This window comes from Erinaceus europaeus, chromosome 11 (assembly GCF_950295315.1).
Source record: "Erinaceus europaeus chromosome 11, mEriEur2.1, whole genome shotgun sequence".
NCBI lineage: Eukaryota > Metazoa > Chordata > Mammalia > Eulipotyphla > Erinaceidae > Erinaceus > Erinaceus europaeus.
In genome coordinates, this window is record NC_080172.1 from 62,579,807 (window position 1) to 62,600,361 (window position 20,555).

The window sequence follows — 20,555 nt, forward strand, 5'->3', positions numbered from 1 at the left end:
GGGGAGCAAGGGCTCAAACCAGGGTCCTTGAGCATGGTTAATATGTGCCTTACCCAGGTATGCCATTACCTGGCCCCCTAGCTAATTCAGTCTTAAACCACATTCACAGAAAGTGTCCAGAAACATGTTTAAACAAGGAGAACAAAGTAAAGGCTAGCCGCACTGCTCAGATTACTAAATCATACATAAAATATAGCCCAGTTCTAGGCCTGTATCAGAAGCACCAATAAAGTAAACAGAAGAAAATAATCAGGATGTTGCAAAACCTAGAGAGGATCTTCTCAAGAATTACAGGAAGTTGCTCTTTAAAAAACAAGAGGAAAAGAGTAGAACAGTTCAACCTCTGTCCCTGAAATGTTCTTTAGACACCTCAGGCTTAATAAACTCACAGAGTAATTCCAGTTATTACTTTCAGAAAAACATCTGCCAAAGCACAGCCATTTCTCTTTTTTCTTCTCTCTTCTCAACCCTATAACCCTCATACACCTTTGACCTCTATATATTCTACCCTTGTTTTTTTTATTTTTTTTAATTTATTTATTTTCCTTTTTGTTGCCCTTGTTGTTTAACATTGTTGTGGTTATTGATGTCATTGTTGTTGGATAGGACAGAGAGAAATGGAGAGAGGAGGGGAAGACAGAGAGGAGGAGAGAAAGGCAGACACCTGCAGACCTGCTTCACCGCTTGTGAAGCGACTCCTAACCCGCTGCGTTTTTTTTTTTTTTAATATTTATTTATTCCCTTTTGTTGCCCTTGTTTTATTGTTGTAGTTATTACTGTTGTTGTTGTTGGATAGGACAGAGAGAAATGGAGAGGGGAGGGGAAGAAAGAGAGGGAGAGAGAAAGACACCTATAGACCTGCTTCACCCCCTGTGAAGGGACCCCCTACGGGGGGGGGGGGGGGGAGCCGGGGGCTTGAACCAGGATCCTTACTCTGGTCTTTGCACTTTGCTCCACTTGCACTTAACCCACTGTGCTACTGCCTGACTCTCTATTTTTATTTATTTATTTTTTTTACCAGAACACTGTTCAGCTCTGGTTTATGGTGGTATGGGGGATTGAACCCAGGACTTTGGAGTCTCAGGCATGAGTCTCTTTGTTTAACTATTATGCTATCTACCCCTGCCCTCTACTCTTATTTTTGCTCCACACTTTCATCCTTCTCATGACTTCCCAGGATTCCAGCAAAAAAGTCCAAAATCTCTAGAATCTCTAATCCAGACTTGTCTCTTGAACTCCAAGTTCTAGATCTCTTGAATTTCAAATCTTTTTTTTTTAGATCCAAATGGCACCCACCCCTCCCCATGTAGCAACATAACTTACAGGTATCTTAAATTCAATATTCAATGTGCCAAAATGAAACACCCCTATTCTACCCCAAGTTTTCTATCCCAATGATTATGTCACCACACACCCAGCACTCAAAATTCTAGGAGGTCATGTATCTGTTTCTTCAACTATAAAATGGGGATAGTAGTTAACTATTTCATAGGATTGTTCTGATGATGGGGCCAGGCAATGGTGCACCTGGTTAAGCACACAAATTCCAGTGCAGAAGGACCTGGGTTCAAGCCTTTGGCTCCCACCTGAATGGGGAAAGCTTCAGGAGTAGGGAAGCAGGGCTGCAGGTGTCTCTCTGTCTCTCTTCCTATCTCCCTATCTCCCTGTAGGTGTCTCTCTTCCTATTTCCCCCTCCCATCTTCAGATTCTCAGTCTCTATCTAATAAATAAAAAAATAAAAGAATTTTTCTGATAACCAGCAAATATATATATATGAATCCATCCTGATTCATTTATCTTTTGTGATCCCCATATCTAATCTATAATCAAATCTTATTTTTTCTACTACCTAAGTATACACACCAGGCATTTTTTTCTACCTCTGCTAGAATCATTCTACTTCAAACTTCCAGTAGCTTCTACACTTATCTTTCACGCACTTGAGAAATTTTGTTTTCTAAACTACTAAAATCAGATAACTGTTCTTTCTTCAGTCTATCACAACTGCCCCCTCCAAGCTTTTGCATTGCTTAGGAAACAATGTCCAAAATCTGTGCCAAAAGTCCAACTGCTCTCTTCCAGAGTCTCCATCTGATAGCTCCATTCCAATCATAGTTGCCTTTCACTTTTCTCTCCCTCACCTCTAGACCCCCTAGTATATATTCAAGAATTTCCACTGGAAAACTTTTCACACACACACTCCCAACAATCATCACCAACATCACTGTTTTCCCTCTCTCCCAAAATGCCTGCCCACAGCAGCCTGACCCTTCCCTTACACCTTGAAATTATTTAGTGCTATATTCCCAATTACAGTATAACTTCCATGAGGGCAGTTAACATATCTGTCCTGTTCTATGCTTGTGTCATCAAAGCTTTCCACAGACTCAGGCAAATTCTAGACCCAATATCCATTGGATGATTTCCAACCTCATGTCTACTCCATATTATTCATATTAAGCAGCAGGGTTTTAAATGCTTGTTTTACCTTTGTAATATACCCTCCATTTCACCTGTATAATCCTTGAGATGGAACTAAGTTTCCACTTCAATACACAGTCTAATTTTACTATTCATAAGAGAATAAACACACCAACAAGAAATGTAGGAAGTATGGTGAAGAATGTTATAGAACATAAAAGACCAATGTGTACATTTCTATGTGTCATCTGCACTAAAGATAGACTTCTGGATTAAGGAAAACCCTCAACCCTCAATTTCTAAGATGCAGTCTAGGTTTACTTTAAACATGAGTTACCATAAATTATATGAGCCTTAAAGAGAATAAAGTATAAACTAAAAGCTAAAGTCAATACAATTCATTTGACTCTGAGGCTCTGGATTTACAAGTCATTCTGTTCTACCTACATCACTGATATAACCCCAAATTACAATACAAGCCTGGAACTAATTAATATCTTTATAATACTTACCTATTAACATGTATGCAAAAATATTTTACCATCATGTAATTGACCCAATCTTAATGATGAAACAGATTTCTAAAAATTGTCTTCTACCATATATTTGTAGAGTTACTGATTTTAACAAACAAAAAACCACAAATACAACTTTATATTAGTAATTTGAGCACAAAATCTGCAGTATGTAATTATGTTTAGGCATATGGAAGCTTAAAGTAATAATACTGAAAACTACACTGCTGTCTATGAAGTATAAGACCACATATTTTAAAGAATGTTCAGAAATAGAATCATCAGAGCTGGGAGACAGCATAATGGTTACACAAAAAGGCACCAAAGGTCCCAGGTCCCAGGTTCAACCCTCAACACCACCATAAGCCAGAGTCCTGAGCTGAGCTGAGCATCTCGGATTAAAAAAAAAAAAAAAATGGGTAAATGACGTATATTCTACAAAAAAACTAAAAGTTGGGAAGAAAAGTCACCTCAACATCAAATCTCTCTCTACTGTACCTATTTTTCTTCACCCCTACTGCACCAGCTTGGACTACTTTCAACAACCTATCCTGAATCAACCTCCCCTCCCCCAATATTATTAAATCCTACATTTAAGCTTCCTTTTCCCAAACCTTCTTTGCCTTACCACTGAAGCTTTTAAAAAATACCTGTTATGTAGTCCTGCTTTAGGATAAAGTTCAAAATCTCTCATTTGGATTGTCAACCTTCCTAAGAAGTGAATACTGATTATTTGTATAATCTGATTTCATCTACTTTTTCCCCACTACATTCTTCCAATAGGACTAATTTTCTGTATTCCTAGAAAAGGCCTTGCTTTCCTACCTTTAAGGTTCCTTCATATGTAATATTCAATTTCCCAGCTTCATTTTCCCCTCCTAGTCTTCTCTTTTCCTGACTTCTACACTTAATAGTGGCACAAGCTGTTGGCATGCATCAAAATCTACTCTCCCTTTCAGCCCAGGCATATAGACTATATTTACCAATAGATTTCTGCACTGGTACACAGTGTGTGGGTGAGTCTTTCATGATCCTTTCCCTTTCCACCAGCAGGAAACCATAAGGAGCCAGTTTCCATCTTGAGAGAACACCCAAGAAATGGCAGAGCAACAAGATGAAAAAAAACATGGGTCTCTAACTGATCATATAGAACAGAGTTGCCTGCCCACCGGGAATACTTATTTCAACCTGAAACATATAATTCAGGCTGTTACAAGACAGAAAAACTATTTTCCTTTAGCTAGACTACTGTTTCGCCAACTTTACACTGACAAGCACTCTGGAAAGGCCTATTCCACTACTTCAAGATACTAGATTAGGCTTCCCAGTAAAAGTTGCATAGAATTCTCTGTGACTGTAGTACTTATCACACCTGTACTTATCTATATTCATACATTCATTTAACAAACAAACCAAGTATACCTGCCAGATACTGTACCTGACACTAGGGATACAAGCAGTATTGCAGAAAGACAAGAGTTTATACTTTCCACCAGAGTGATTCATACAAATACTCTGCATGTGCACATACACACACGCCAAGAAAATACAACATACTGTAATAAATTCCATGATGAAAACAAAACATAATTTAGTATAGAGGGTCAGAGGAGAAACTCTATGATTAATGGTTAGGGAAGTCCTTATAAGAGGTATCACTTAAGGGAGCCAGATGGTGGCACACCTGGTGAAGTGCTGGTATTACAATGTGCAAGAACCCAGGTTCAAGCCCCCAGACCCCACCTGCAGTGGGTAAACTTCACAAATGGTGAAGCAGTGCTACAGGTGTCTGCCTCCAACTCCCCCCCACCCCCAACCCACACCCATACCTTCCCTCCTTAATTTCTCTCTGTTCTATCAAATATGATAGAGTTCTTCCAGCGAAAGAGAACAGTTAGTGCAAAGGTGCATGCTTGGCCTACTTGTGGGCCATGCTGGACTTTATTCTGACTATACTTATAAATTGAATGTTCTTTTAAAAAGATTTATGAGAAAGACCTAAAAGATCACCCTGAAATAGGTTGTGATCAACCTTGCTAGTTTAGTGCTCTACCACCGAGTATCCTGCCTAGCTACAATTTCTCTCTGAAGCTCCAAATCCCAAGGGCAAATCTCAAGACTAGAGTGATTGTCTGGGTTTTTGTTGTTTTCTTTCTCCTGTTTTGGTCACCAGCATCTACCACAATGGCTGGCATAGAGCATATGCCAAATGTTTCCTGAATAAATGACTATCAAGAGATCACATCATATATAAATGTAAAGTCATTTTGACTACACTCATATGAAGAAATAAGTGTATCTCGGGCCAGCAAAATAGCTCACTTGGAGAGTGTGCTGCTTGGCCATGTGCAGGACCCAGGTTTAAGGTCAGTTCCATCTCATTGAAGGGCTCTTCAGTACTGTAGTCTCTGTCACTCTCTCTATAAAGCAAAACAAAAAGTAGTCTTTTGAGGAGATAGCTCACTTAGTTGAGTTCCTGATAACACACAGGAGTATAAATAAATGACACCAGTGGAAGTTCCATGAATGACAGAACTCTTGTGGTAACTCTTCTCTCGCTCTCCTCTCCCTCAACCCTGTCTCTGTCTCTGCCTCTCTCTCTCTCTCTCTCTCTCTCACACACACACACACACACACACACACACACACACACACTTCCTCTATCTCTTTCTATCTGAAATTAAAGGGGTGGGGAGGTCACTGGAAGCAGTGAATTCCTGTATGTGCAAAGTCCCATTAGAGAGAGAGACAGAAATTACAATCTTGTATCAATATGTATTAATTTTCTAAGTACAGTGATTCAAAAAAAAAATCCTCAACAAGGGCAACAAAAGGGAATAAATAAAATAAATATTAAAAATAATAATAATAAAATAAAAAAATCCTAAGTACACCACCATTTGAACCAAACAGTTCCCAAACTAGCTTGAAAAAGTTGTGTGAATAGGTGGTATTAGTCATGGTCCAGAAGGTAGTGCAGTGGATAAGGCACTGGACTCTCAAGCATGAGGTCCTGGGTTCAATCCCTGGCAACACATGTACCAGAGTGATATCTGGTTCTTATCTCTCCTTCTGTCTTTCTCATGAATAAAATAAGTTCTTTAAAAAAAATTTTTTTTTAAGGTAGTGTTAGTCTACAAAGGAAACTATTATTCTCTAATTGTATATAAGATCCAGCCATTTAAACCAAATTTTCTAATATTATGGGGCAAAGTGGCCAAGGAGTGCTTGCCTGCTAGACAGAATATTTTGTCCTAAATGTCAACAATTCTCATAGATCCATTAGGAATGGCACATCTTTGGTAACAGAAAGAAAAGTAGCTACTTTTGGGGGGGGGCATAAAAAAAGATATTCAGTCTGTGCACAGGACAGTATAAAGTTTAGAGTAATTTATACCTTGAAAAGCTTCTGGTAAAAGAAAAAATGTTAAACCAACACAAAGATCAAAATGAAATATAAACACCGGTAGTGCAGCGGGTTAAGCGTACCTGGCACAAAGCCCAAGGACCGGTGTAAGGATCCCAGTTCCAGCCCCCGGCTCCCCACCTGCAAAGAAGTTACTTCACAGGCAGTGAAGCAGGTCTGCAGGTGTCTGTTTTTCTCTCCCCCTCTCTGTCTTCCCCTCCTCTCTCCATTTCTCTCTGCCCTATCTAACAACAACATCAACAACAATAACTACAACAACAATTAAAAACAAGGGCAACAAAAGGGAAAATAAATATAAAAAATAAATATAAATATAAATACTAGGAGATGATACAGTTCAGAGTTTAGATTAGCCAGCAAAAGTTTAAGAAAATTAGGTCTTAAAAGTAGCAATAGTTTGGCAGATAGAAGTTCTTCAGATTAATGAGAAGGTTTTTTTTGCCAATGACAGGATGTGAACAAATGAAAAACTATTTAAAGGAGATATATTTTTATTGGAGCAGAAGACACTAGCAAAAATATATATATACAGAAATTCTTACAACTAGAATCCCTAAGTTCGATATGAGGAGGAGACCCAAGAAAGCCAAAGAAGTTTTATACAGAGCTAATGAGTGGTACTGCTGACCAAGAACACAAGCCTTCAGATTCTATTTTGCTAAGAACTCTGAGAAAGCAATATACCAGGTACCCTTCAAGAATCCAAATATATATATATATATACGTTTGTCTTCAAAGAAGCGAGGATGTTGCTTAGATACTACATACAAAAAAGAATAGAGGAAAAAAATTATAAGAACAGGATGTAAATATTCTAAGTACCAAATTATGCTCTACAAAGATACAAAAAGCACTTGGAGAGCTGAGTTAACAACTAAAAGGAACATTAAGAACAAAAAGAAAAAAAAAACCCAAAAGTGAATGGGTTGTGGAAGTGGTACTTGACAGTAAAATGACTGAGCTCAGAATATCATGAAAATTAAAGGGAAAAGCTGAAGAGGAATTAATAACTATAACTTTAAGGAGGAAACAGAAACTTTAAAAAAATATATAATGTGGTGGCTGTAGAGGTGACTAAGCCCTGAAATACCAGCCCCACAGAGTTAGGTCCCCCACCACCACGCCCCTCCCTCTACTGTATATGTCCGTGATGGAGCAATGATCTGATTTTTCTCTTTCTATCTACCTCATAAAATAATATTTTTTGAAACAGATTGGTTTAAAATACACACAGAGATTGGTTTCAACAGTCATGGAAATGAAAATAGCAGAGTAGGAAGCATATATTTGCAAAATCACTTCAAATTACAAAAGAGCCAGTTACAGTACATAACTAAAAACAAACTGCAGAAGTTCCAAGTGTAGTAAGTTTACAAGGCAGGCTTGGCTCACTGATTTCTACCAATACAACCACTGAGCTATACTTATAAAAACAAAGCCACATAATGAAAGAATTCTACTTTCCAAAGAACTGTGAACTTTGAGCTTTTTTTGAAGCGATTTCTGGTTTGCTTTTAAATTCTCCAGTTACCTTTAACCACACAAAACTACAGTGTCCAAAGACAGGATAAACTGTCACCAATTACTAAGAGCCAAAATACCTACAAAATCAGTCACCATTTTACTCCTCAAATGCTTTCCTGGCTTGGTTTTTCAGTTCCAACCACAAATATTTTACTAAAATATCTTTCACATCAGAAACAATAACTAAAAGTCAATGAAATTACATGTGAAGAAAAAAAAAACTGACTAACAACGATTGGGGGAAAAGATCTGCTAAAAAATTTTAATTTACAGAAAGCTTTATACTTACATATAAAAAAGGTGGGATAATGATTTGCATTCTCTATAATCTTTTTTAAAAAATCTACAGAGCAGGAATCAAAAATAGCTCTACAGAAACAAGAGCAAAACTGTAGCTTCTGCATAGGGCACCAGCCACTAAATTTAAATCCACTTCATCAGGAGCAGGAAACTGCTGGGTTTTTTTGTTGTTGTTATCATTGCTGTTATTTATTTTTTTATGGGGATTTTGCTTGCTCCTTTTCATCAGAAGTTACTAGACTTGTGAGATAAAAGATAGATTGGGCAGAGCAGTGTATAGTTGAATATTTTGAGGTAATTATTAAAAATCCCCCCCCATGTGTCCAAAAAAAAACACCCTGGGCGAGCAGAAGGATCCGTGTGTCACCAAGTCAGTCAGAGGTTTGTTTAAGTGGAGTGAAGAGAGGAACCTAGGGTTGTTTTCCCCCCTTCTCCCCACCCCTTCCCCCTTCCCCGCACCTAAACAGGAAAGAAAGCGCGCCCAGTGTAAACACAGGCCAGGGCTCCAGGTTTTGTCACCACAACAAACTGGAGGGTGGACCCCGCGCTCCAGGAGACCAAACCCCGGGTCCTGGTTGCTAAGCGCAAAGTGGGGCCTCTCTCACCGAAAACATGCACAACGGGGCCTCATCCAATATAGTTTTGGTTGGAGAGAAAGAAGGAAAGAAGGGAGGAAGGGAGGGAGGAAAGAAAGAAAGAAATGGAGAGAAAGAGAAAGGAGAAAGAGGAAAAAGTAAGAAAGAGAAAGGAAGGAAGGAAAGGAGAAAGGAGTAGGGGGTGGAGGAAGAGAGAAAGAAAGGGGCAAAGAAAGGGAGAGAGAGGAGAAGAAAGGAAAGAAGGAAGAAAGAAGGGAGGGAGGAAGGAAGGACAAAGAAAGGCTTGGGCAAGTGGAGACAGCAAAAGTTTCCCTAGAGTCCGACCTCCGTCCGGGTCCGCCCCGCACACACATTAAGTGGCTGGTCCCGCGCGGTCCCCGCGACCTGGCCAACTACACAGATGCGAGTTAAGGAGCCGCGGCGCGGAGCTTCCACACCCGCCCCGGCGCCGCGTCCAGCTTCCCCACAGCACAAACAGCCCCGCAGCCGGGCGGCTGGCAGAGCCGAGACACAGCGCACACCGCACTGGGAGCCGCCGCCGCCGCGGGGACCGGCCACCGAGCCCCTGTCATGTGAGGACGGCGCGCCCCGCAAGTGCAGGAGACCCGGGAGCTGCCCCGAAAGCCGGCCCGGGCCTCCCAGCTCTTCCAGCGACGCGATCGCCGCCGCCGCCGCCGCCGCCGCCGCCGCGAACCACTGAGGCCCGGGGTCCCGGACAGGCGAGGCCGGAGGAGCCCACCCCAGCAGGCCCGGAGCCCCAGTCCGCCCGACCCCGTCTCGGGGAGCGGCTGGGAGGTCGCTCGCCGCCTCGAGAGGCCCCTTCCCGCCCCGACTCACCGCCGGTGTGTCTGGTTCTCAGCCGCGAGCTGGGGCTGCTGTGAGGAGGCGGCGGAGGAGACGAGATCCGGGGCTCCGCCGCCGGGTCATCATACCCTCCGCGCGAGCCGGCCCCGGCCGCCGCCCCCCGGCGCCGTCCCCGCGCCCGTCCCGCCGGGGGAGCCCCCTCAACCTCCCGCCCGCTCCGCCGCCCGGGGCCCTGCCGCCGCCGCCGCCTCAGCCCCGCGCGCTCCCGCCTCGGCCTCCCGCTGCCGTCCGGGGCCACCACCGGGCCCCTCTCTCCGCAGCCGCCGTTGTCGCCAGGCCCGACGAGCTGAGCGCCGAGCGGCCGCCCCATCCGGCCGGCCCCGCCTCGCGGGAACTATTCACCCGCCCGGCGCCATGACACCTACTGAGGCGGAAGAGACCGAGAGCGAGCGGATCAGGACGACTGCATCGTGCTGCTGGGGACGGGGGTGGGAGGGGGAGGGCCTCCGTGGGGAGCCAGCGTGGACCGGTTGCGAGGGCAGGACTCCCCGCCCTCTCCGCACCGCTGCCTCTGCTGTGGTTTTAAGGTGCTTGGTGGCTGTGCGGCCGACGAGGTGGGGTGCAGATGTAAATGTTAGCCCAGCCAGTGTGACGTCACCCGCCTAGTGTGACACCCCCTGAGATTGGACTGCGCGAGGGGAGGTAGCGCCTACCCGGGAAGCCTCCTTGCTGGAGAGGACTTGCCTCGGGTTAGGCACTGATGTCTCATTACCAACGAGAGCCATTCTAGAATGCCACCCTTGCAGAGTCCGCAGCCTCCGTGATGATCCGGAGCCCCTCAGAGAGCCTGCCCATCGATGCTTGGGAACCTGTGTTTGCATTCTCTGGGCAGAAATGGCTGTGCTTTAAATCCAACTCCGCAAAACCTGCAGCCAGAAAATGATGCCATCATTTTCATGCCTTAACCAGGAGGTAGTGAGGTCAGATAACTCCTCAAAAGGAGTATCTTGGGCACACGATGTGGGGGAGGGGGCGGCGACGACTCTGCTGTGAAAATTAGGTTGCCCTAATTCAAAAGCATTTGCAGCTTCCAGGGTCAAGGATTCCAAAGGAGTTAAGATTTTGTACACAATGTTGTCATTCCTAAAATGGGGGTGGGGGGGCACTTTTAGGGAAACTGTAGTGTATCTTTTCTCCATGCCCCAAGTGCTGGAGGCAACAGTGATCTGAGCCCTAGAAAGTGACTGTCGAGCACCTTGGGTATTTGTAAGGATGGGTTTTGTATTTGTCCGTGAATTTATATGTAGACACACACACACACACACACACACACACACACACACACACGAAAGAATTAGGGGAGAGGGACAAAGGGGGACGAGAGGCAATAGAAACCTGCAGAACTGTTTAAACACTTGAGGCTTCCTCCAGCAGGTGGAGCGAGGTTTGAACCCTGCCTTGTGCTTGTGGATAGTAACAAGTGTGCTCAACCAGGTGGGTCACCAAACCCTTGCTTGTAGTTTTTTGGGGTTGGGGGTCGGAGGGATGGGTGCGTAGGAGTGAGGTAGATGTAAAGACAAGAGTACTATCAAGTTATATTTCTCAGACCTCACCCATACATTCTTGACCTCTGGGTTTCTCTCCTACCTTAATAACACTGGGAGCAGTTCTTTTTTTATTGAGAACAGGGAAGTTTATTTCTCTAGAGAACCAAGAATAGCAAAAAATTTTAGTCCCACAGAGGAGTTTCATTGCTTATTTTCACAGACTTACACTTCATAAAGTTCTGTTTGCTCTGACCTAGGAAACATTAAGACAGAAAGATGTGGAAAACAGTTATGTATGTACAAACTATTGTATTTACTGTCGACTGTAAAACATTAATCCCCCAATAGACATTAAATCATAATGATCATGCAAAAATCTGTCCCAGATTCAATCTCCAGACCTGAGCAGTGCTCCAGTAAATACAAAGAAAAATGTGAACGATTAATTCCCTGAAGGAGCCTAAAGCTTATCAGAGAAGTGGCAGGATATAGAATTAGTAAAGTGGGGGGTCAAGTGGTAGCACACCTGGTTGAGTGCACATGTTTCAATATGCAAGGACCCAGGTTCAAGCCCCCTGCCCCGACCTGCTGGGAAAAAGTTTTGCAAGTGGTGAAGCAGTGTTGTAGTGCTCTCTCTCTCTCCCCCTATCAGCCCTTTCCCTCTCAGTTTTTGGCTGTCTCTACCCAACAAATAAAGATAACAATTAAAAAAAAATAATTAGTAGAACAGGATGGCAGAGGATCTATTGGAGGTTGTATTGTTGTGTGGAAAAATGAGAAATGCATGTACAAACTATTGTATTTACTGTTGATTGTAAAACAATCCCCCAATAAAGAAAAAAATGACAATTCAAAAAATAATAATAAAGTAGGCTGAATCAGATTTCAAAAGATAATGGGGGGCCTAAGTAGTGGTTAAGCACACACACTACAGTGCACAAGAATACAGGTTCAAGCCCTTAGTCCCCATCTGCAGGGGTAAAGATTCATGAGTGGTAAAACAAGTATGCAGGTGTCTCTGTCCTTCTCCCTCTATCTCCCCCTACCCTCTCAATTTCTCTCTGTCTCTATCTAATAATAAATAATATGTAAATAAATCTTTTTTTAAAAACCTGAATACTTATTTTAGGGTGGGATGTAGATAGCATAATGGTTATGCAAAGAGGCTCTCATGCCAGAGGCTCCAAAGTCCCAGGTTCAGTCTCTGCATCACTCCATAAACCAAAGCTGAGCTGTGCTCCCAGTAAAAAATAAATAAATAAAAATTAAAAAGAAGGGAAGTGCCAGACTAGCTTCACAGGTGGGAGACAGATGACCAGGGACTCATAGCTGAGCTGTACGCAGTATCTCTTTATTCATGCAGAACGCAGCACAATCTAAGCCAAGCTAAGCTAAACTAAACTAAACTTAAAACTCACAATACTGTCCTTATATATACTTGCCAAGTAGGGTGTAAACAAGATGTGACATAGAGAGGATGGAGTGAAAAGTGACTGGTGCAAATCAGGGTGTACTACGAGAGGGGGTGGAGTAAAAAGACATATTAAGCCATTGGGGATTAAACCAATGCCCTGCAGGCTGCAGGGCAGTGCTTAGTTAACAGTGGTTATGTAAATAGAATACAGTGTTAAGCAGGGGGAATTAAACCAGTGAAACAGAAGGGGTTTTTAGAAGCATACCAACAGGGAAGGAAAGAAGGAAAAGAAAGAGAACTATTAGAGCAGCCTGAGAGATGGCTTAGCAGGTAGACCACAGAACTTACATATATGAGGTGTTGGTATTAATGCCCAGTACCACATAAGCCAGAGAGAGCAGTGCCCTAGTCTTGTCTCTATATTTCATGTGATAAATCCTTTAAAATATTTTACTTATTTATTGGATAGAGGTAGAAGTTGAGACAGAAGTGGGAACTAGAGAGAAAACTGTAGCACTACATCACTGCTCGTGAAGCAGGTGCAGACCAGGACTTGTATACATTGCAATGTGCACTCTACCAGGTGCACCAGCACCCAGCCCCAGAGCACTGCTCAGCTTTGGTTTATAGTGGTGTAGGGGATTGAACTTGGGACTTTGGAGCCTCCAGCAGGAGAATCTCTTTGCATAACCATTATATTATCTACCCCCAAGATAAATAAACCTTTAAAAAGAAAAGAGGTATTAGATGCTTTAGCAGGCAGTCAATATAAAGGAATCTGGTGGGGTGGGGTTTTTTGTTGTTGTTGTTTTTTAGTGTAGCACTGGGAAATGAACTCAGAGTCTCATGCATGGGCAACAGTAGTAAAGCCTTATCAGAGCTAATTTTTCATTTTGGCTTTATTCTAGAGAAAGAGAGGGGCCAGGAAGTGGCATACCTGGTTAAGAGCACATATCACAGGGAATTGGGCAGTAGCACAGTGGCTTAAGCACAGGTGGCACCAAAGCTCAAGGACAGGCTTAAGGATCCCGGTTTGAGCCTCTGGCTCCCCACCAGCAGGGGAGTCACTTCTCAGGCTGTGAAGCAGGTCTGCAGGTGTCTATCTTTCTCTCCCCCTCTGTCTTCCCCTCCTCTCTCCATTTCTCTATGTCCTATCTAACAATGACGACATCAATAATAACCATAATAACTACAACAATAATAAAAAATAAGGGCAACAAAATGAAAAATAAATATATATATAATTTTTTTTAAAAAAAAGCACATATCACTATAAATCCACTGCTTCTGGTGGCTTTTTTTTTTTTTTTTTTTTGACAGGACAGAGAGAAACTGAGAGGGAAGGGGGGAGATAAGAGAGGATAAGAGAAAGGCATGGGCTGTGTGGTAGCACAACAGGTTAAACGCACATAGTACCAAGCGCAAGGGCCTATACAAGGATCCCAGTTTGAGCCTTCATCTCCCCATCTGCGGGGGGGGGGGGGGGGGACTGTCACTTTACAAGTGAAGTAGGTCTGAAGGTATCTATCTTTCTCTTGCCTATCTCCCCTTCCTCTCTCAAATTTCTTTCTGTCCTAACCAATAAAATAGAAAAAAGGGCCCCCAGGAGCAGTGGATTCATAGTGTTGGTACCAACCCCCATCGATAACCCTGGAGGCAAAAAAATAAAATAAAATAAAAGTACTACAATCATGGGCCCTTGGGAAAATAACTAAAATAGGTTTCCTAGCTTCTTACCACCCTAACATCCCTATTCACTCTCTCTTTTTTAAATTTTACTTATTATTGGATGGAGACAGAAATTGAGAGGGGAGATAGGAAGAGCTGCAAGGGAAAAGCTTCACTAATAGTGCAGCAAGTCAAGTACAGAGGTATCTATTTCTGCCTCTTTATCTTACCCTCCCATCTCACTTTCTTTTTTTTTAATATTTATTTTATTTTATTTATTCCCTTTTGTTGCCATTGTTGTTGTCGTCGTTGTTGGATAGGACAGAGAGAAACGGAGAGAGGAGGGGAAGACAGAGAGGGGGAGAGAAAGATAGACACCTGCAGACCTGCTTCACCGCCTGTGAAGCGACTCCCCTACAGGTGGGGAGCCGGGGTTCGAACCGGGATCCTTATGCCGGTCCTTGTGCTTTGCACCACCTGCGCTTAACCCGCTGCGCTACAGCCCGACTCCCATCCCATCTCACTTTCTATTCTATAAAATATAGAGAAAAAAGAAAGAAAGAAGTGGCTGCTGGGAACAGTGGATTCACATGCAGGCATCAAGTCCAATCAACAAACTTCATGGCAAAGAGAGAGAGAGAGAGATTGATTTCCTTAATTGAGAAACCATTCTTTTCCAGTCTGAGACATCTATGCTTCTAACTGGCAACAACAGTTCCACTTCCATTTCTAGATGCTCTGATATTATCTGGGAAGAAACAGCTCTTTCCATAATCCCTGCTTGATCAAACCCTTGTTAGTTTTCTAATGGGGACACAGAACTCATGCTGGGAAAGGTGTGGAATTGTACCCTGTATTTTATAATGTTTTATTTTATTTTTTTAATATTTATTTTCCCTTTTGTTGCCCTTGTTGTTTTATTGTTGTAGTTGTAGTTATTGTTGTTATTGATGTCGTCGGATAGAACAGAGAGAAATGGAGAGAGGAGGGGAAGACAGAGAGGGGGAGAGAAAGATAAGACACCTGCAGACCTGCTTCACCCCTTGTGAAGCGACTCCCCTGCAGGTGGGGATCCGGGGGCTAGAACCGGGATCCTTAAAGCCGGTCCTTGAGCTTTGCGCCACGTGCGCTTAACTCACTGCGCTATGCCAGACTCCCTATCTTAAAATTTTAAATCAATAATACAAAAAAAAATTTTTTCTCCTCGAAGGTTAATGCTGGGGCTTATATTAGTGTCTAAACTATGGCTCCTGGTGGCCATTTTTTACTTTTTTTTTTGATAGGGCAGAAAGAAATTGAGAGGGGTGGGGGGGAGATAGAGATAAAGATAGACACCTGCAGACCTGCTTCACTGCTTGTGAAGTTTCCCCCTCTAGGGCTGGGGAACCAGGGCTCAAACCACTATCCTTCCATAGATCCTTGTGCTTAGTATTATGTAAGCTTAACTTCTATGCACCACAGCCCAGTTCCCTTAATAACAGATTTTAAAAAACTAAACAAAAATACCTGAATCCACTATAATTTATCTTTACTGATATAGTCTATGAAATGGAAAAAATCTATGAGAAGTGAAATAGTGATAATATGGATTTTTCAATCCTATCTTGATCAAAAGGGAGAGCCGGTTTTAATTATATTAGCTGCCTTTAAGATACAGAATAAACTATCTGAACCCTAAAACTGTCTTTTTCAAATTAAATTGTTGAGTTAAAAAGACAAACTCAGGTTATATTTGACTATGCTCTGTTCTGCATACATAAAACAAGTAGTATTTCCTGTAAATATTATGATTTAAATGTCCTAATAATTGGAATGATTTAGATAGTACTCTCTGATGAATTACATTTTTTTTTTTACTCAAGTCACAGTCTTTCAGGAAATGTAACCTCTAACCCAAAAGCTTGTGCTGATTCTAAAGCAAATAAAGCATTTTTCCTCTTAAGTACATAATGGTAAGACATGTCTATTAGAGAAATTAATGTTAATTCATAAATTATCCCACTTACTTGAATTGTAAAAATAGATTTTTTTAATTTTTAGGGTGTTTTTTTTTTACATTTCAGATATTTCCTAATCAGTGTAAACCCCAATAATACACAAACATGATTTTGTGTATTTAAAGGGGAGATAATTCCTGGTTGTTGGGAAATTGTGTGGATGGCTTCTGGAAGACCTTAATTTTAAGCAGTTGTATAGTAAATCATTCTATTTAGAAGTCTGGACCTTCTTTCTTCAGTTTGCTATAGTCTGCTCTGACTGAGTAGAATTTGTATTGATCATTGGGACCCAGTTTGTTCCAAGGCTCTGGGTTATTCTTTCTGTCCTGACATCTGGATTGAACAGTGCCAGGTGCATGATCTACGGTGCTGCTCCAGTACCTCCAACTCCAATAAAGATGAAGAGGGAGATCAAGCTAGGATGCTTCTTGGCCTGAGTGAGAATTTAACCAAACATGGTTTCAGCAGAGACCTTGAGCCGATAAGCTTGAGCTTGAGATCAGACATGCAAGGCCTGGGACTGTACACTCTATTTTTATTTATTTATTTATTTATTTATTTGGTGTCCAGAGTTATTGCTGGGGCTCGGTGCCAGCACTGCAAATCCACTGCTACTGGAGGCCATTTTCCCCCCATTTTTGTTGTCCTTGTTATTATTGCTATTATTTTTATTGATGTCGTTGTTGTTGGATAGGACAGAAAGAAATGGAGAGATGAGGGGAAGACAGAGAGAAAGATAGACACCTGCAGACCTGCTTCACCGCTTGTGAAGTGACCCCCCTGCAGGTGGGGAGCCAGGGGCTCGAACTGGGATCCTTAAGCCAGTCTTTGCGCTTCATGCCATATGCACTTAACCCACTGCGCTACCACCCGACCCCCTATTTATTTCTTTTTCACCAGAGCACTGCTCAGTTTAGCTTTGGCTTTAAGTGATGTAGAGGGATTGAATATGGCATCTCTGGCGCCTCAGGCATCCACTGTGCTATTACCTCCCTATATCACCATTCTTTCTCGTCTTCTTCCTCTTCCTCCTTTTTCTAAGATTGATTTATTTATGACAGGGAGGAGGAGAGAACCAGAGCATCACATGTGATGCTGACATGTGATGCATGGGCTTAAACTCAGTCCCAACACTTTATCTATTGCACCACCTCCCAGGGCTACACCACCATTCTTTCTTTTTCTAATTAAGACGGAGAGAAATTGGGGCGGGGGGTGGGGGGTCAGGCTGTGGTGCACCTGGTTAAGTGCATATATTATTGTGTAAAGACCCAGGTTCAAGTCCCTGTTCTCCACCTGCAGGGGGAAAGCTTCACAAGTGGTGAAGCAGGGCTGCAAGTGTCTCTCTCCTTCTGTCTCCCCTCCCCTCTCAATTTCTCTGTCTCTATCCAATAATAAATAAATAAAAATATTTTTTAAAAGAGATATACAGAGGGAGAGGGGGAGAAAGAGACAACTGCAGCTCTGTTTCAGTTCATGAGCATCCCCCCTAGAGAGAAGTGACATGATCTGATGTATATCATACTTACTTTGGGGCTACACTTTGCATTTACAGAGAAGGGCAGCATTGAGAGCATTTAAGAAGATTTTTACAATAACTTAGAACAGAGGTAAGTGTTGCTTGGAGGAATAATGATGGTAAAGATACCTAAGTACCAGCTCCTAACTAGCCTGTTTTTTGTTAGTTTGTTTGTTTTTCTTTTTGTCTTTTTACAGAGCTTATTTAGGAAGATGAGTGAACTTGATTTCATCTTTATTTTTAATGGTGGAATTACAGCACTGAGGATAAGCAAAAAAGTTATCCTTTACTCCTCAAGCTACTATAAAATGTTGGGAGAAGCCAGAACTGGTAACATGGTTAAATACAATGGTGTTTTAAACATTCGAACACCAGGCCCGAGGATAACCAAAAGTCTTATTGGACTGAAAGATGACTTAATAAGCTATCAGTCTAGGAAAAGAACCAAGTCCACATTTTGAGACCTTTATGTGATCAGGTGAGTCAATGATGTGTTCAAAGAAAAAGTGACCAAGGGAAAAAGAAAAAAAAAGGAAAGAAAAGAAAAAGTGACCAAGGACTGAGATATAGTCAGGATTGAAGTTTATAGCTAAATAAAAGCATTGCAGTCAAAATGAAGACAAAATTGAGGCTGGCAAAATAGCTCACTTGGATAGTGCACTGCTTGGACATATGTACGACCCAGGTTCAATCCCAACTCCCAGTACATTGAAGAAAACGCAGCTCCTCTGTTTTCTTTCGCTCTCTACCTGTCTCAATCTAAACATAAAGTGAAGAGGAACCAGGGGGTGGTGCAGCTGACTGAGCACACACATTATATGAGCAAAGATCTGGGTTCAAGCTTCAGTCCCCACCTATGGGGGTGGGGAAAGCTTCACTAGCAAGGAAGCAATGCTACAGGTCTCTTGTTCTTCCCCCCCCCCCACCGTCTCCCTTCCCCCTCTCAATTTCTCTGTTCTATCAAGTAAATAAAAAATAAAATAAAATAGACAAACTTATCCATTCTGAGAATTATAAGTTGTAGATGAAGTGAGGGCAAGCAGAATCTTTCTATATTGATGTAGGTGTGGCATCCTTGAGAAAAGAAAGGAGAAAACACCAAGGTGGCGGTGGTGGTGGCTGTTGGTGGTGGTGGCTGGAGAGAGTAACAGACAGATAGCAATGAAGTGACTTAGTCACTCACTAGTGGTAGCATCAAAAACACATGTACTTGAACCCTCAGATGCAGATTCTCCTAAAAATCACCCCAAAAGTAAAAGATTTTTCTTCCTCAGAGTGGGCTTGAGCTACAGAACCCAGGTTCCAATCCCTCTTCTTGAGAAAAGAACAAGCAGACTCACTTATCTCTACTTTGTACAACAAAGGAAACGATGGGTCATGAGTAACAGATGGTCCCCAAATCCAGTCATGCAGACTTTTTTTTCTCTAAATGGACATATACCATTTCCAGTCTCCTTGTGGAAAAGTACAAGTTTTCCCACAGATCTTAAAATCAAATAATTTAATTGATCTCTAGGGAACTTCATTTCTCCTAGTACCTTTGAGCCTAACTGTAAGATTCCCCACAGATCTATGGGGTCATACTTAGCTTCTAAAAATACATTGAATTGAATTCTTAAAGACACATGCAATTGTTCATATTCTAATTTTCAAAATCTGTAGCTATATTATCTTACATGGAATAATTTTTATTGCCACCAGGGTTATTATTGGGACTTGGTGCCAGCTCTATGAATCTACTATTTCAGCAGCCATTTTTCTCCTCCTCCCCCCCTTTCTACTTTATTAGATAAGACAGAGAAATGAGAGGGTGGGGGGAGATAAAAAGGGTGAGAGGATAGACTCCTGCAGCCTTGCTTCAACATTCATGAAGCTTCTTCCCTGCAGGTAGGGAGTGGAGACTTTAACCTGGTTCCTTGCACATGGTAACTTGTGTGCTCAACCAGGTGTACCACTGCCAGGCCCCCTGGGGGAAAAAGACACATGAACTATATTCAGTAGTATTTTTATAAGAATACTGATAATCAAACAAATTCAGTAATTATCCACCTTGAATTTGAGCCATAGACATTTACTTAGGATAGTGCAAAATTTCCCCATTATTAAACACAAACAAAGGCCTGGGGGGAGATAGCATAATGGTTATGCAAAAGACTTCCATGCTGGAAGCTCCAAGGTTCCAGGTTCAATCTCCCACAATACCATTAGTTAGAGCTAAGCAGTGTTCTAGTAAAAAATATATACAAACAAAAACCACAAACATGTGGTCACCAACAACTAAATTTTTCAGACTCCCTCTGCTTCTACTCCATTTGAACTCACATAGAATCCAGTTCAAGGAATATGTGTGACACAGCATATGTCAAAAGTGGACAGGACCCTGTGTTGCTAAAAGATAATACCAATCTGGGGGCCTATGTACTAAATACTACCTTATCTCGCTAAGTCACCTTTTGGCAGCATGGAAATGAAACAGGCTCGTAGAGGGAGCCAGCTTAAGCCTTGCCCACGTATCTTAGTAACTATTTATTAACTTAAGAGATATCCCGCGTGTCAACATGTACTGGCATCATTTGAGCATAAAGAGTCTTCAGTGTATTTTAATGCTGTCCTGCAGAAATAATAGTAAGGAAATCTTTCTAGAAGGCAAGTGCTCATAATATACATTAAAAAGTTTAAAAGCTGGGACACCTTTCCTAGAAACCTAGTCTAAGGAAATGCTATGGTCGATGCAAAAAGGTGTTCACTGTTCTATGTATAACTGACAAGAAGAATACAAAATGTTGAACATGGAAGTGGTTTAATAAAGGTATACTCATAAGA

The 20,555-nt window shown here is 42.1% G+C and overlaps 1 protein-coding gene, 1 long non-coding RNA gene and 1 pseudogene across 4 annotated transcripts in view; all 3 read right to left on the reverse strand.

Annotated features, from left to right (window-relative positions):
* HIPK1 (homeodomain interacting protein kinase 1) overlaps positions 1-10,257 on the reverse strand; it is a 65,027-nt gene extending 54,770 nt beyond the window's left edge. For 2 of the 3 annotated variants that reach the window (XM_060201844.1, XM_007530184.2), the window contains exon 1: positions 9,621-10,005. In XM_060201844.1, the coding sequence (XP_060057827.1) occupies positions 9,621-9,957 (337 nt within the window). In that variant the 5' untranslated portion in view covers positions 9,958-10,005. The other variant, XM_060201845.1, reaches the window with a different exon arrangement.
* Positions 1-15,314, reverse strand: part of LOC132541380 (uncharacterized) — a 621,539-nt gene extending 606,225 nt beyond the window's left edge. The window contains exon 1 of the long non-coding RNA XR_009552579.1: positions 15,238-15,314. This is a non-coding gene — a long non-coding RNA (uncharacterized LOC132541380). The remainder of the gene's footprint in view (positions 1-15,237) is intronic.
* Positions 15,315-16,266: 952 nt separating this feature from the next.
* Positions 16,267-16,699, reverse strand: LOC107522900 (cytochrome c oxidase subunit NDUFA4-like; annotated as a pseudogene).
* Positions 16,700-20,555: the final 3,856 nt, after the last annotated feature.